Source organism: Cornus florida, unplaced genomic scaffold (genome assembly GCF_030987335.1).
Source record: "Cornus florida cultivar Cherokee Brave unplaced genomic scaffold, ASM3098733v1 CherokeeBrave_3.0.0_Hap2_Chr08, whole genome shotgun sequence".
NCBI classification, from domain to species: Eukaryota; Viridiplantae; Streptophyta; class Magnoliopsida; order Cornales; family Cornaceae; genus Cornus; species Cornus florida.
Window position 1 is genome coordinate 78,243,616 of NW_026775578.1, and position 14,856 is coordinate 78,258,471.

The 14,856-nt window shown below is 30.8% G+C and overlaps 1 protein-coding gene across 1 annotated transcript; it reads left to right on the forward strand.

Annotated features, from left to right (window-relative positions):
- Positions 1-3,963: 3,963 nt before the first annotated feature.
- On the forward strand, positions 3,964-4,303 carry LOC132270494 (small ribosomal subunit protein uS11c-like). The gene is made up of 2 exons (XM_059771674.1): positions 3,964-4,042; positions 4,125-4,303. Exons 1-2 carry the CDS (start codon positions 3,964-3,966, stop codon positions 4,301-4,303), a joined length of 258 nt encoding a protein of 85 aa, XP_059627657.1.
- Positions 4,304-14,856: the final 10,553 nt, after the last annotated feature.

The window sequence follows — 14,856 nt, forward strand, 5'->3', positions numbered from 1 at the left end:
TTAATTTAAATTAATCAAATCTCTAGATTTCAAAAGTTATTCAAATGATTCCAAATTAATATATATCAAGCACCAACTCATAGTCATACCATATCTCAAGTCCAAAATGGGATATAAGCAAAACACAATTTACTAGAATTTAAATCAAATTAAATTCTTTAAATCTCTAGATTTAAAAACTTATTTTAATCATCCCAATTTAATATACAACAAAGATCAAGTCATGGCATTGCCATATATCTAGTCCAAAATGAGTTATAAGCAACTACCATTAATCATAATTTCTCAAATTAATACAATAATTGCATACAAGTTGTATAAGTATCGAAAACATGCAAGATAACAAACATATATCCCTATAACGTCCCCTATCTCACTAGAGAAATGTCTCTCTAGAATCCAATGCAAAATCAACACAAAATGGCAAACCCTTCTAGGGTTATGAAGAGGAAGATGAGGGGAACAAAATGTATTCCCAAGTTCAAGCTTGGAAATCAATGGAAGGCTCTCAAAAATCAAGGTCAAAGCTTAAAGTTTTAGGCTCCATCCATGGAGGCTAGGGTTTTCTTTACAAGAGAGGGAGGAAATGAAAAATAATGAAGATGAAATGTGTGTGGAGGGGATAGAGATCCTCCACTCACTATGTGCTCTTACACTACCTCACACACACACACTAATGCAAGATCAAATTGTGAGTCTACACTTGTCACAAATCCAAGGCTCCATCCTAGGCTAAATCTCAAGCTTACACTTGTCAACCATCTAAGCTAACAAGTGCACCAATCCTAGGCCAACAAGTGGTTATATCTCCACCCTCCACATGTCCTCATCCAAGGCCTCAAAGTGTTTCCACACACATGTCAACAAGTGGACCAATGAGAGTGTGACACTTGTCACACTTTTCGAAAATTGCAAAAAAGTCCTTTTTGAAAATATCATCCAAATTAAATTGTAAAATGGTCCCTAAGATGAAAAATAATTATTTTACAGTAATTACACAAAACCCCAAAAGTTAGGAAAACTACAAAAAAGTTATGCGTCTATATCCTTGACAAAAAAGTAAGCACTTAGCATACTTTTCTACAAAAGTGAAAATACACATAGTATGGAATTTAAATATCGTGGATGCATGCAAAACTGGAATCAAATCCGAACACGAAAAGTGAGGTTATGCTAACAAAGTGACAACTGAGAAAAAGACGAAAGTGAATAGTGTCACAAAAGTGAAAATATAAAAATGACTCGGTCCTTAAAGGAAGTCGTCAATCCAAGGAAAAGAGTCTCGGAACCCATCCCCGAGCACAAAAGATGACACTAAGTGACGAGAAACTGAACTCAGAAAGGAAAAGATCAACGGAAAAAAAATATCTGTGAAAATCAGAGAAAAGGAAAGGAAGGAAAATGACCGAGTCATTTCATATATATATATATATATATATTTTTTTTTGAGTTTATCTTGCTGGGTTAGTTTTGACAATAGTTAAAAAGAAATGAAATTATTGTTTAAGCGATAGGAAATTCCTCTATTTGGTTGATGAGAAAATCTTGTCGAAAAAGATGCACTAAATTTTTTAATCTATTTATCCTATTTAACTAGGAGGAAACTGAATGGAATTGAAATCTTTGTAATAAGATAAACAAAGTTTTTGGATTTCTTTATCCCATTTGAGATAGGAGGAAGTGGAATGAAATTGAAATATTTGTTTGTATTATTATTATTATTATTATTTTTATAATACCAACTACATAAAAACATCTAATGTGAAGGGCTTCGCTAAAAGTTTATTTCAAGGTGAAATTGAATTTCGTGAAGCATATATGCTTAAAGATAATTCTCATAGTGTCATCGTTGTTCAGTTGCCTTCCATATAAAAAAATATTATACTGAAAAATTGTTGTAAAGAAGTCATCTTTGCTAGAAAATAGATTTAATGTTTTTTGATACCAAAATCTCCATGGTTCTGTTCCAGGTCTTGAGAGTGATTTTAAGTCTGACAATTAAGTCTCTTGATCTTAGTTTGAAGACATTAGAGAAGATGAGAAATATAGCACTAATACTTTCTTGCTAATTTGGAAATTATTTTTATGAATTGTGTAATGTAACCGAGGTAGATTTAGTGGGATAATTCACCACTTTTGGGCTATTGAATGGCTCAGGTTTGAAGAGTAATTGAGATAGTTTAAGAAACTTGTTCCTTTTGTAAATTTATTACTAGTATTATTAAGAACATATAAAAGATCGAACAAAAGAGGTATAAGATTAGGAATCAAGACATGGACCACATGACCAAGCCAAGGTAATAAAGGAGCGACACTCCAGACTAATGGAGACAAATTAAGGGTTGTTTGAATGCCTTATTGAATTGATTTTATTTTTTATTTTTTAACTTGACAATAAGAAAATAGTCATACGGCATCTACACAACACATTTATAAATGGCAGTACAGATGCAACAAAGCCAAGCTAGAAAACGGCAAACCAATCATGAAGCAAAATAAGAAAACTGAAGAACAAGCTCCAGATTTGTTGAGAAAGAGCTACCACTCAACAATGGAAGCTACCAAAGGAGAAGAGTAGCAACGGAAGTGACCTAAAGGTCAAGCCATCATTAAGACAACAACTCTAAAGTTACATTCACAAGGCGCCTTATTTATCATCTTAAATAAATATGATTTCAGCTTCTTTACTACAAATATCTTAATCTAAAATATCAGATTTCCACTAAAAAAATGCAAAAGAAATTGTGACTGGGCCATCCCAATTCAAGGGACAATCAGTCAAATTACCTGTTGGTTTTAAGGTTGCCTTACAGGGATTTTCTTGTTTGATCTTTTAATCTACTTAAGGAATATCTTGTCATAAGTTTCATCATTTCACCTCTAACATGGTAATTTTATTCATTAATTAATTATTTATACTTGTTCAATTATATGTGAATCGCAAATATTTAAGGGCAATTTTCAAAAGCTTCATGACTAGTGAAGAGGGAAGAGAATATTACAAAATGATGGTATTTATGATACTTGGTATAATTTATTGTTGTCATAACTTTATGTGGATAATTGGGTAATTTTGCTGTGCTCCTCTTTTGCATATGGTTGCTGTTGTGTAATGGGATATCTTTTTGAGGTCATCTTCTCAAAATATTGAGAAAGCTTCCGTACTGAAAGTTTCTTAAGATAGATGATGCTTTTTGATTGAAGAAAAGTCTATATTGTCACTGGGTATCAAGGATACTATCTCTGTTGTAATAATCTTCATTCTGTATTTCTAAGTATCATTCTTGTAATCAACGAGGCTAACTTACTTGTATCATCCTTGTAATACTCAAAAATTATATATCGAAAACAGGATCTTGAATACTATTCGAAATTCAGAAGAACTACGCGGAGGAGCCATTGAACAGCTAGAAAAAGCCCGGGCTCACTTGCGGAAAGTGGAAATGGAAGCAGATTAGTTTCGCGTGAATGAATACTCTGAGATAGAGCGAGAAAAATTAAATTTTATTAATTCAACTTATAAGACCTTGGAACAATTAGAAAATTACAAAAATGAATCCATTAATTCAACTTATTCAGAGTTCCTAGAGCTCCTTGTAGGGCGTTTTGGAAAACCCGTTGTCGGACTTCATTATACCTTCAACATCGGAATACAATTCGAGATTCAAAATTTTAAGAAACTTCTTTTCTTCCAAGAAGTAGATTCAAAATTAAGGCAAGGAAGGGCAAATATGAAAATAAGGGTTTCTGTTCGTAAAATTTGTGAAAAATGTCGACTAATCTGCAGGCGGGGACGAATTATAGTAATTTGTTCCAACCCGAGACACAAACAAAGACAAGGATAATCTTTCTAAAAGAGACTCTCTAAAAGACCCAATGTAAAAATAAACAGAAAAAGGACTGTTTTGACATGAAATGGATATATCCATATATCTTTAACTCATATTTATGGGATGATAAAATATGGCAAAAACTATACCAAGAATTACTTCATGTAGAAATGCACGTATTGGTTCACGTAGAAATGTACGTATTGGTTCACGTAAGAATGTGTGTAGAATACCAAAGGGGGTTATTCATGTTCAAGCAATTAAGTTTCAATAATACCATTGTGATTGTTACAGATGTACGGGGTCGGGTAGTTTCTTGGTCCTCTGTCGGTAGTTGTGGGTTTAGGGGTACAAAACGAGGGACACCTTTTGCTGCTCAAACTATAGCAGAAAATGCTATTCGTACAATTGTGGATCAAGGTATGCAACGAGCGGAAGTCATGATAAGGGTCGCGGTCTCGGAAGAGACGTAGCATTACGAGCTATTCTTAGAAGCGGTATACTATTAACTTTCATACGGGATGTAACCCCTATGCCACATAATGGCTGTAGGCCCTAAAAAAAGACGCGTGTAGAAATAAACATTGAAGATATTTCAAAAGAAATAAATGATTCAATGATCTGATTAAATAATATTACTATGGTTCATTAATAATAATTACATAGCACATTTATTTTGCATTATGCCTTAAGTTCAACTTTAAAATAAGAATGTCAATGATAGTCTTAAACGCATTCCCACTCATATCATCATACTTCTTAAAAACTTATCAACTTTGTTTCTAAAATTTATTCCAAATGTTTTAGGGGTAATTTTTTTTTTTTTCAAAATATATAAATAATAATTATATTAATATATTTTAGGTTATATAAAACAAATCAAAAACACTCTTTCCCAAACATGTTTCTTGTTTTTGTTTTAACAAATTAGCCTACATTCCAATTCTGTCAAACATGCCTTGTTTTCAAATTTCTTGAAACAAAAGATGTTGTCAAACATGTTTCTATTTTCGAAACAATACACCGGTTAAAACAAAACACATACCAATTAAACAGGCCCTAAAGAACCCAAAGCACCAACTTTAAGCCTAGCTGCCTTTTATTGCTGGGAAATTTGGAGAGCCAGGAACCATCTGGTTCACGAAGGTGAGTTATCTCAGCTCGTCACCTCCTTCAGAGTGAGTCATGTCCATCAGAAGGGTGGCCAAGCTTTCTAAGGATCATGTTGCTTTTGACCTGTCTGTTTCTTGTATCCCTGCTAAAATTGTAGTCCTTGCGGCAAAAGATTGTATCATCAGTTTCTAATGTATATATTATCTTTCTGACCAGGATATATAAAAATTAAATTAAATTTTCCTAGCCAAATTAAAAATGTTAGTTTAGAGAAATCATAACAAAAAATGATTTTGTTCTATTAGGAAGGGACAAAAAAAGGTTTTACAATATGAGCGTTACATTATACTACGTATCTAATAGTCACAGTACTTGGTGTAGAGAGTTAATTTCTTGCAAAAAAGGTGAACAGCAAATTATTCATATATATATATATATATATATATATATATCTACACACAAGGGAGGAACTAGTAATGGGCTAACCTGGGCTATAGCTCATGTCCAATTGAAAAAAAAAAAAATAGTAATATTGTTCCTATAAGCCCACGTATTACTCTTCCTCTTTCTATTAGCCCAACCCAATTCATAGTATTTCTATAAATTAAAAGAGTTATAAAATTTATAAAGGCCAAACCTTAAAATATGAGCAAACTTACGAATCATGGATAGGCCCAATTACAAAATAAACCGTAATAAAACATAACAGGGCCCGGCTTAGTACGTAAATCAAACATTTTGTTAGTCTATGGAAGAAGACCTAAACTCTTCTTGTGTAAGGCACTAAGGCATAGATGGATGGATATCATGAATTATTATTATTAATCCAGTGAAATATTGATTTTTATTTTTGTGAAAAAAAAAGGGCTTTGTTGATGACTTGATGACTTTTTGTTAAATTTGGTAATTTACTATATAATGGATTAATAATTAGTCGGGCGTGGAGCACATATGTCTTACTTTCTAATGTGAATTTATTGATAAGGAACATATATATCTTACATTTTTGTAGGTGTTTGTTTTAATATTTATATGAAACAGACTTCAGTGGATTCTTGGCTATGAAAATACGTTATAGTTTGGAAGTGTAAATGTGTTAGAAGGTTGTAGATTATTAGGTTTAATTGAATAACTGATGTATGAAAATTCTATATTTAGAGCATGAATGACACACTAAATAATGGATTTAATTATTTTTAGCCTCCTTACTTTCCAATCTTGATTCTGCCTCTGTACTACACACACACACAAAATATATATTGAAAGTCAACCTATCCGGGTTACCGGTTCACTTTTGAATCTACTCTCATTTTCAACACTTCAAATATTTTCAAGTAGTAAAATCTGGGAGAGCTTTCAGCGATCACAACTGGTTATTCAATTATAAAGTCTTCAACTTCTTCGAACGATGGGCTTGAGTAGTGGGCATGTGAACCTGGGAACAAGGACCGAAGAATTTTGAGAAATTCAAACTTGGCCCGCAAGCTTTAGGATGTCGGGCTTCAAAAAGGTTTTTATTTTTATCTTGAAATGGGCTTTATTCGAGCCCGACTTGATTTAAAGAAAGGATTTCGTCAGACGTAAATAAGTATGACCCAGGCAAATATTTTATAGTTTTGAAAAAAAAATTTCCATTGAGTGACCATTTAATTTTAATATCTAAAATACCATTCCTTCTATTTAGAGATCCCCTCTCCTTCTTCCGTCTTCTCCAGGAAAAACAATAAAGGTAAATTCTTTAGAAAAACAGAAGAAAACCACAGAAAAACAATGCAGACCAGAATAACAACTGAAAGAGGGATTCTTATTTAGATAAAAAGGTAATTCTCTTCAATACAAACAAATCCTTCAGCTTTTAACAAGATTTGGGACGGAGAAGAATAAACGATAAACCAATCATAGGGAAGAACAGAACAGCAAGGAAGAAGGCAAACTATAGCTGAACGATATCCCAATATAGAAGAGAAGAAGATTTTAATTTAAATAAAAAAGTAAAGTTGAATGGCATATTTTTTTTAGTTGTATAATACAAGGTAAAGTGCAAAAGAATCCCTCAATTATGTTTAAATTTGCAAATAACCCCCTGAACTATATTTTGTACATAAAATCCCCTAAACTATCACATTTAGTTGTAAAATGCCTTATTGTCTTACCTATTTTTCATTAAATGATCATAATACATTTTCTTATTGAATTACACTTGATATATTTTTCTTGTTAAAATAAAATATGAAAAAAATTAATACTAATTTGATGAAACATTCTCCATTAAAGTTGCATAAGCTTGCTTTTAATTTTTAAATTAATTATTTAAATAAAAATCTTAAATAGAAAATTTTGAAATAATTTAAGTAATTTCTGAATTTTCATGAATATATTGCATTAAAAAGAAGATATTTTTTATTTACGTAATTTATTAATTTTTCATGAATATTGTTTGAAAAAGAATATATTATTTTATACTAAATTTTTTTAAAGTGAGTATAATAAGTTTTATTATAATAAGTTAATCATTTTAGAAAATGATATCTACAATTTTTTTTTATAATAAATTGATACTAATTATAACATTAAGGTAATGGTGTAATTAATATTTAAATAAGAGAAAATATAATAAAAAATAATTTAATAAGAAATGACAAATTTAATAACAAAGGGTAAAATAGTCTTTTATGATGGGTTTGTCCTTAATTGTAACAAATCAATAGTTTAGGGTGGCAATATTTAGTTCAGGAGGGTTAGTTGCAGAAAGCTAATAATTCAGGGGGGTTTTTGCATTTTACCCTATAACATATCATATAAAATATAACTGTTATTTTTAGAAATGTGACGTTAATAATCGCCGTTAGATGTTCATTGAACGTCCAGTGAGAGAGTAATTGGAGAGTATTTTTTTTCTTCATGTAATTAACCCTTTAATTTAATGATTCTAAGGCCAACCAAAATTATACTATCATTTAAATTCAAAGGTCTTAAGTAAATGGGGGACATATCATCAAAACATGTGGCCTTGTGGTATCCCTTTTACTTTTCAATGGAATAGATGATGAGAGTTGATGTTCCGACAGGGATAAATAGGTTTGTGAGTTTTTTGTTAAAAAAAAAAAAAAAAAAAAACATATGACTTCGGAAAAATAATAATAATAAAAAATTGGTAAACATATGTTAAGAAAAAGAAAATGTATCACAAGAAAAAGGAAATCTTCTGTTTGTTTAGCAATATATGATTTGCAATAAGATCTGCTTAGGTTGGAATCCCGAAACACATATTTGGCAAAGGTAGGTAAATTAGTTGCATTTCATAGGTCAGTAGTACACCTAAACTAAATACATGAGGTCCCTTGTTTGACAAGGTTAGCTTGTGCATTGGGATTTCTTGTTAGCATTCTTCTTCTTCTTCTTTTATTATTGGATGGGGAATGGGGTAATCAAACTTATGTTCGGGAGGATTGAATTTAAGTCTTGAAAATTAAAAAACTAATATTTTTTTAAAAAAATTGATTTAATTTCTAAACACTGATTCTGTATTTTCAAATACATCATATTATTTCACTCATAATTTAAGAATGGCGACTGTTATTTCAGTGTTGTTATGTTCAATATAACACCATTAATTCTTCAAAAACACCTCTTTTAAACTTTTAAGGCATATAAATTATATAGAGAGAGAAGGAGATATGTTTTCTTGCACTAGGAGCACCACGTCATTAGTATCATATAACTATACTAAGTGATACATAGTTGCCTAAATAGCTTAGTTAATTAGTGCATCTAGTAAATCTTGAAATGGTAGGATTCGATTCTATGCATGTATTAATTTAACATTTAACAATTCTTGTTTTGTTGAAAATATAATAAAAATCATTAAAGGTACCATGTCATCAGTATTTTTGAAGCATTACGTCCAACAATTCTTGCCTTACAAAAAATAAAAAAAAGAAATTAATTTATTAAGTAGTATTAAAAGTTTGAGAGAGAGGAGGGAGTGGAGAGAGTCTTGTAAATGGCTGCCTGTTGCATCCGTAGCTATCCTTAATGGAAGCGTAAGGGTTGAAGTTGAGTTTGTGCATTTCTACGAGAAATATATTATTCTTCTTACTTATTGTATTGATGACATGATATCACTAATTGATTAAATATTAACACGTAATGATTAAAGATATTAAAATAAAGTATTGTAACAATGTATAATTTAATGATATAAATAATTGAGAAATTTTTTTCTTTGCCGACGGGAATACATGTATAAATATATATAGTCTCGATGACTTTCTTTTGCACCGATGGCTATTATTAACCTTAATGGCTCGCGTCCTTCAAGTTACAGGAATAGTCTTACCTAACAACCAATGTATTGACTTTTATAAAAAGGCAGATAGAACTATGAATTAGTTAAATCAAAAACTATATTAAAACTGCACTTTTTCATTGTATTACATTCTGAATTTTAAATAGATCACAAGAGGACAACATAAATTCTCTCTTTCGAAGTGCTTAACACCTCATTTTGTAAAATTACGAGTGGAGTTTTATCATTTTCAAGGGTTAAAAGGTCAGAAAGTTTGGAGTGGCTCAAATTTTAAAGCTCTTACTAAATTGACATCTTTTATGTACCAGATCCAAGCATCTTTTCTTAGGCTAGTTCATCAGAACACACACACACACATATATATATATATGTATAATGTCAACTTCGCTATTCCCTGTTCTCTGGTAAATACACTTCCTCTTATAAGTCTCTTTCTTTTGCTACAACTCTATAATTATTTCTCGAGAACTTTAAAGTTGTATTCTAGAGTTTTTTTATTGTCAATCATCACTTGCACTTAAGAAGGTCACAGAAGTTTTAGGATAGCACAATATTGTGTGTTTCTCCTTTCTACAAGTCTCACCTTTCTTCATTTCCTCTAAACATTAAATTCATGATGTGTTTGTTATATAAATTTTGAATAAACTAGTGTGGGAAGTAGGAACTTAATTTGTAATAAATTCTATATATGGATTTTATAAAACATCTCTCTCATATGGACTAATTATCCACATGAATTTTTCTTCTTCTTTTCAACTATTTCCTATTATACATCATTTCTTCTTTAATATTTAATTTTAAAAATTAATTTTAATTATTTTATTATCATTCTTATTTTTATCCTGGCCCATTCATGAATTCTATTTTTCATTCTTTCATGTTATACATCGTATGATAGTTTTATTCATTATTGTTATTTTCAATAGAATGAGATGCTAGCTAAGGGGGTCGAGTGACATTATATAAATAAAATTGATCTCAAAATTAAATCCATAAAGCACGTCAAGTATGAGACTGCATAAGGAAAACAAAAGTGATTTTAAAAAAATTTCAAGCTCTTACCACATTATATTCATCAAATCAACATTCAAAATTTAATTTCATACCTTCAAATATTTTTGATTCATTTTGATATTCGACAACATTTTATGGAATTAGAAATGATTCCCCTGTAGGTCCCTCCAACCTAAGCTTGTGGTATATGTTAGAAATATTAACTACCCAACCCACTTTATGGTCTATTGTTGTTGAGAATTAAATTTATCTTTCACCATATATAGCAAAAGGATCATTATCATATTACCACACAACACAAGCATATTTCGATAACAATCATATACATCCATGCACAATATGTTAGAATTTGTGAATGAAAATTGTTTGATAAGTTATCAACAAAATACGTGAAAGACGTATATAGTTGATATACGTAGTGTGAAGGGTCCATCCATTCTTTAACACCTCTTGGGAAATATAGTTGTTGCGATAACGTTGTTAAAGATGTTTAGGCTGCACCATCACTCAAAACTAATAGACATAACCTATTCAATGTGAATCATTATAACCTATTGCAGTGGATGTGTCTGATGAAGAACAAACATATATAAATGGTTGTGTCCAATGATGAAAAGACACATCCAATCCGAAAAGGCACTTCTATGTCTATAATTACCCCCTTGCGTTGCCATAATTTAATCGTTGAATTCATTTTTTCCTTCTCTCCCTCTGTAGACTTGAATCTAACCTAGGTGGGTTCAAACCATAGGTTAAGTGGTCCGAGCCACTTAGACCCAAATCCAATTTCACCCAGCCATATTAAAATTGGTTCGAGCCATTTGGTTCGGATTGCACCAATTTCATCATTTTATACATTATAGATGCATTATTGAGTTAGATAGAGTATTACACAGAGAAGGTTCACCATATCCACGAGTTTGAAGTGCTACTGGTGGATGTAAATCGTTATATACTGCGAGACAAGTGCTATGGAGTCCGTCAGCACCATGCGGGGCGTAAATTATCTTAAGGACATAGTATCTATTACTAGCCTCGGTCAAGATTCTTTATTTATTATTATTATTTTATTGCATTATTTTACATATTTAATTAAATATCGAGTTGCATATTTAATTAATTAATTTTTAGCATATTACTAATTATCTCATGGCATATTAGTATAATGTTAGTTATATCAATCTTAAATGTCATATGAAACATATATTTTCTAAATCTTAAGTGTAGATTTTATTATATGCTTCTATTTAATATATAAACAAGTAGAGATTATACTAATAATTGAGATATAATAAAATAATGCTATAAACATTGTTACATGATAATATGCTAATATTGATATGTTCAATATTTTGTGAAATTGAATTAGCATGTTATATATGTAGAATATTGATTTATTTATATGATTCAATATTGATTGAATTATTTTAATTTTGTAATATGATATTGTGTAGTATATTATATTACATAGTGGCAATGCAAAATTGAATCATATTATGAAACTATATATTGTTATGTTACTTCATGTGAGTTCCATATTGTTTGAAACTAATGTGTAGTTTATTTTAATTTACAATATTGTCTTTAGAGGTGAATTAATTAGTGTATGTTTAATTCAATTATACAATATAGTTTCTTTGATGTGTATGATTATCAATTGTTTATAAGTTGAATGGTCTGTGAATTCATACAACATATAAATATTGACTAGTCTAACTAGTCAATACTCCCAATAGTTATGGAAAAAAGATCTACACTAGTGTCTAAGATACATATAACAGTGAATGTGGTTGGGCTTAATAAGAGAAGTTTTTTTGATAACTTTAAGGAGTTTAATGGAAAATGTTATGGATACACTAAATTAGTACACCGAGCTAAAAGTGACAAGCTAATTAAAGCTAGATAGCTATAAAATATAATTTAGCTAAAAGCTAAAATGTTACTGAGGTATAAGCTAGTTAGCTATAGAGTAAAAATTAGCCAACTAAAATGATTAATGAGGTGCATATGATCGAAAATGCAGATAAAAATCTATTAGTTGGTTCTAGTTCTTAACTTGGTAGAAAAAAAATGAGGGTGATGAATAGTCATTTTAGCTATACGCTATTTGAGCTATACATTATATCTGCTCCTGTAAAAAGAAGAATACTAGTTTTAAAATAGTTTTTTTTGGAGAATATTCTTCAAAACAAATTCCTTTACTACCAATATAGAAAACTTAGTTAAGGGTGTACTAAAGCTAAGAGCCACTAGAATTGATAGCTGAACAAACTTAACTACAAGCTAGTGGTAATATTAGAGAAGTGGGTGTTCACCATGAGCTAGTAATGAGAGATGAGAAAAGTGTACTTACTATAAGATAGTAGTGATAGCTGAAAAATGTGTATACACTATAAGGTAATGTATTCAAAGCTAAAATAATAGAGTGAATTATTTGCTTAAATTATATGATTGGGTTATGTGATGTGAGACACACAGAAATTTAGGACTTGTTAATATGAGCATAATTAACATGAATCTAAACAGAAATTACTCAAGCCATAAATATGAGAGATGTAGAAGCAAATATTAACTATTGTCCATTATAATTAATATCTCTAGCATTAATTCACAGTAATATCGGTGAATTATTATAAGAACAAGCTAGAGTGAATATGCATTAGAGATTGTTAAAAAACAAAACTTTTCTTTTTGGTTCAGGAGAAATGCAACCGGTTCTATTTAGAATGCAACCAGTTCTATTTTTCCCAAGTGCCATTTTTGGTGCAAAATGCAAAATACCCCGAGAGATTATCTAGGTTAAATGCAACCGGTTCAATATGTGAAAAACCCTAATTGCTCTCTTCCAACTTCAAACCTATTCTAAGTGATCCTTACAAACTTACCTTGACTAAATGTTGTTCATTATCGAACCGAGATGTCCGTGAGTATCTTCACTTGAAATTTCCCCTTCCGAAACCGAGACTCGATAATAAATGAAAAATTACAACTCGATCCAAATTTGTTTTGATCACCTAAATATGCCAATTACAAATTTTACATCTCACAATACTTTTATAATGGATTTTGTTCGGTGCGTTCTGTGGACCTAGCCCTAAGTTTTAGGTGAACCACATATATTGAATGTTCTTGTGGTTATTTTTTTCTTTTGATTGCTTGTGATTATTCCTCGGACATCATTGTTTTTTGGGTTTTTGCCATAACACTTATTGTTAGCCGAGATATGATAGGTGCAAATCATGAGATGTGACTTACCATATTATATGAGATATGATAGCCACAAATCATAGATTTGAATTTATTTACGCATATGTTTAGGCATAGAATATGCAATGATTTTATTTAGTTTCTCTTAGTGTAATATTAATATGTGTTCTTTTTAGTATATAAATATGAGAGTTGTGAATGAGTGTTTATATGTCTCATTTAAACCTTTTATATATTTCTCTTCTCTTTCTTCTATATTATATTTCTTGTTGGTATTAGAGACAGGGTGCAGTGGTCCGACTGCGCGCAATGATGGCATTGCAAGTTCGGCACCACTCATTCGAGAATGGTCTAAGGAGACATCCCCCATCTAGGATGTGTCAGTAGTCAAGGTTTCTAACCTCAATGAAGGCATTATAAGTTCGAAACCACCCATTCGAAAATGGTCTAAAGAGACGTGGTTGCTTTTTGTATGGTCTAGGGAGACATTAATGTTAATTCTTTCATCTACATTGTTTAAACATATGTATGAAAGGGAATGGTCTGAGGAGACATTTTTTATTCTTCTATCTACATATTTTAAACATGTGTATGAAGGGAAATAGTCTGAGGGGACATTGTTTGTTGGTTGTTTACAGTCTGAGGAGATATGGTTGGTTGTTTTTGGTCTGAGGAGACATTGTTGAATGTTTATAGTTTGATGAGACATTTTTAGTTATTGATTGGCACTTCAATTGATAAAAAAGCATCGCTAATCAGATGTGTATGTGTTAGCAAGACCGTGTTTATAGATGCATTTTCCAAGTTGGGCATCTCAGACATTTATGCACCAACTTGAGGGGGCCGGACTGTTAGCCGAGATATTGTAGAAGCAAATCATGGGATGTGACTTACATTATTATCTGAGATATGATAACTACAAATCATGGATCTAACTTTATTTATGTATATATGTCTAGGCATAGAATATGCAATGATATTATTTAGTTTCATTTATTGTAATATTAACATGTACTCTTTTTAGTATATAAATGAATGAGTGTTTATTCATCTCATCATTCAAACCTTTTACATATTTCTCTTCGCTTTATTCTATATATTTCTTCTCTTATAAAGAGTGAAAATTCCTTATTGAGTGTCTGTACATGTTCTCACAGCTCCAACATTAGCCACCTAAGATAATGTGATATTAATGTTAAAAGATCTCACATATTAGCAAGTCAAAATGACCAACACTGTAACTTGAATCCACTACTAACCCTCTTAGGATTTAGAGCTTGAAAATTTTAGCACATAAGAATCATACTAAAATAATGGCACTAAATTGTGTAATGTGATAATTTTATAGTGATCCACTTCGGTGAACTCCAAACACACCGACTT

Coding starts and splice junctions, on each gene's coding strand:
- LOC132270494 (XM_059771674.1), top strand. CDS start 3,964: ATGGCAAAAACTATACCAAGAATTACTTCATGTAGAAATGCACGTATT. Junction 4,043..4,124: donor AAATGTACGTATTGGTTCAC/GTAAGAATGTGT, acceptor TGATTGTTACAG/ATGTACGGGGTCGGGTAGTT.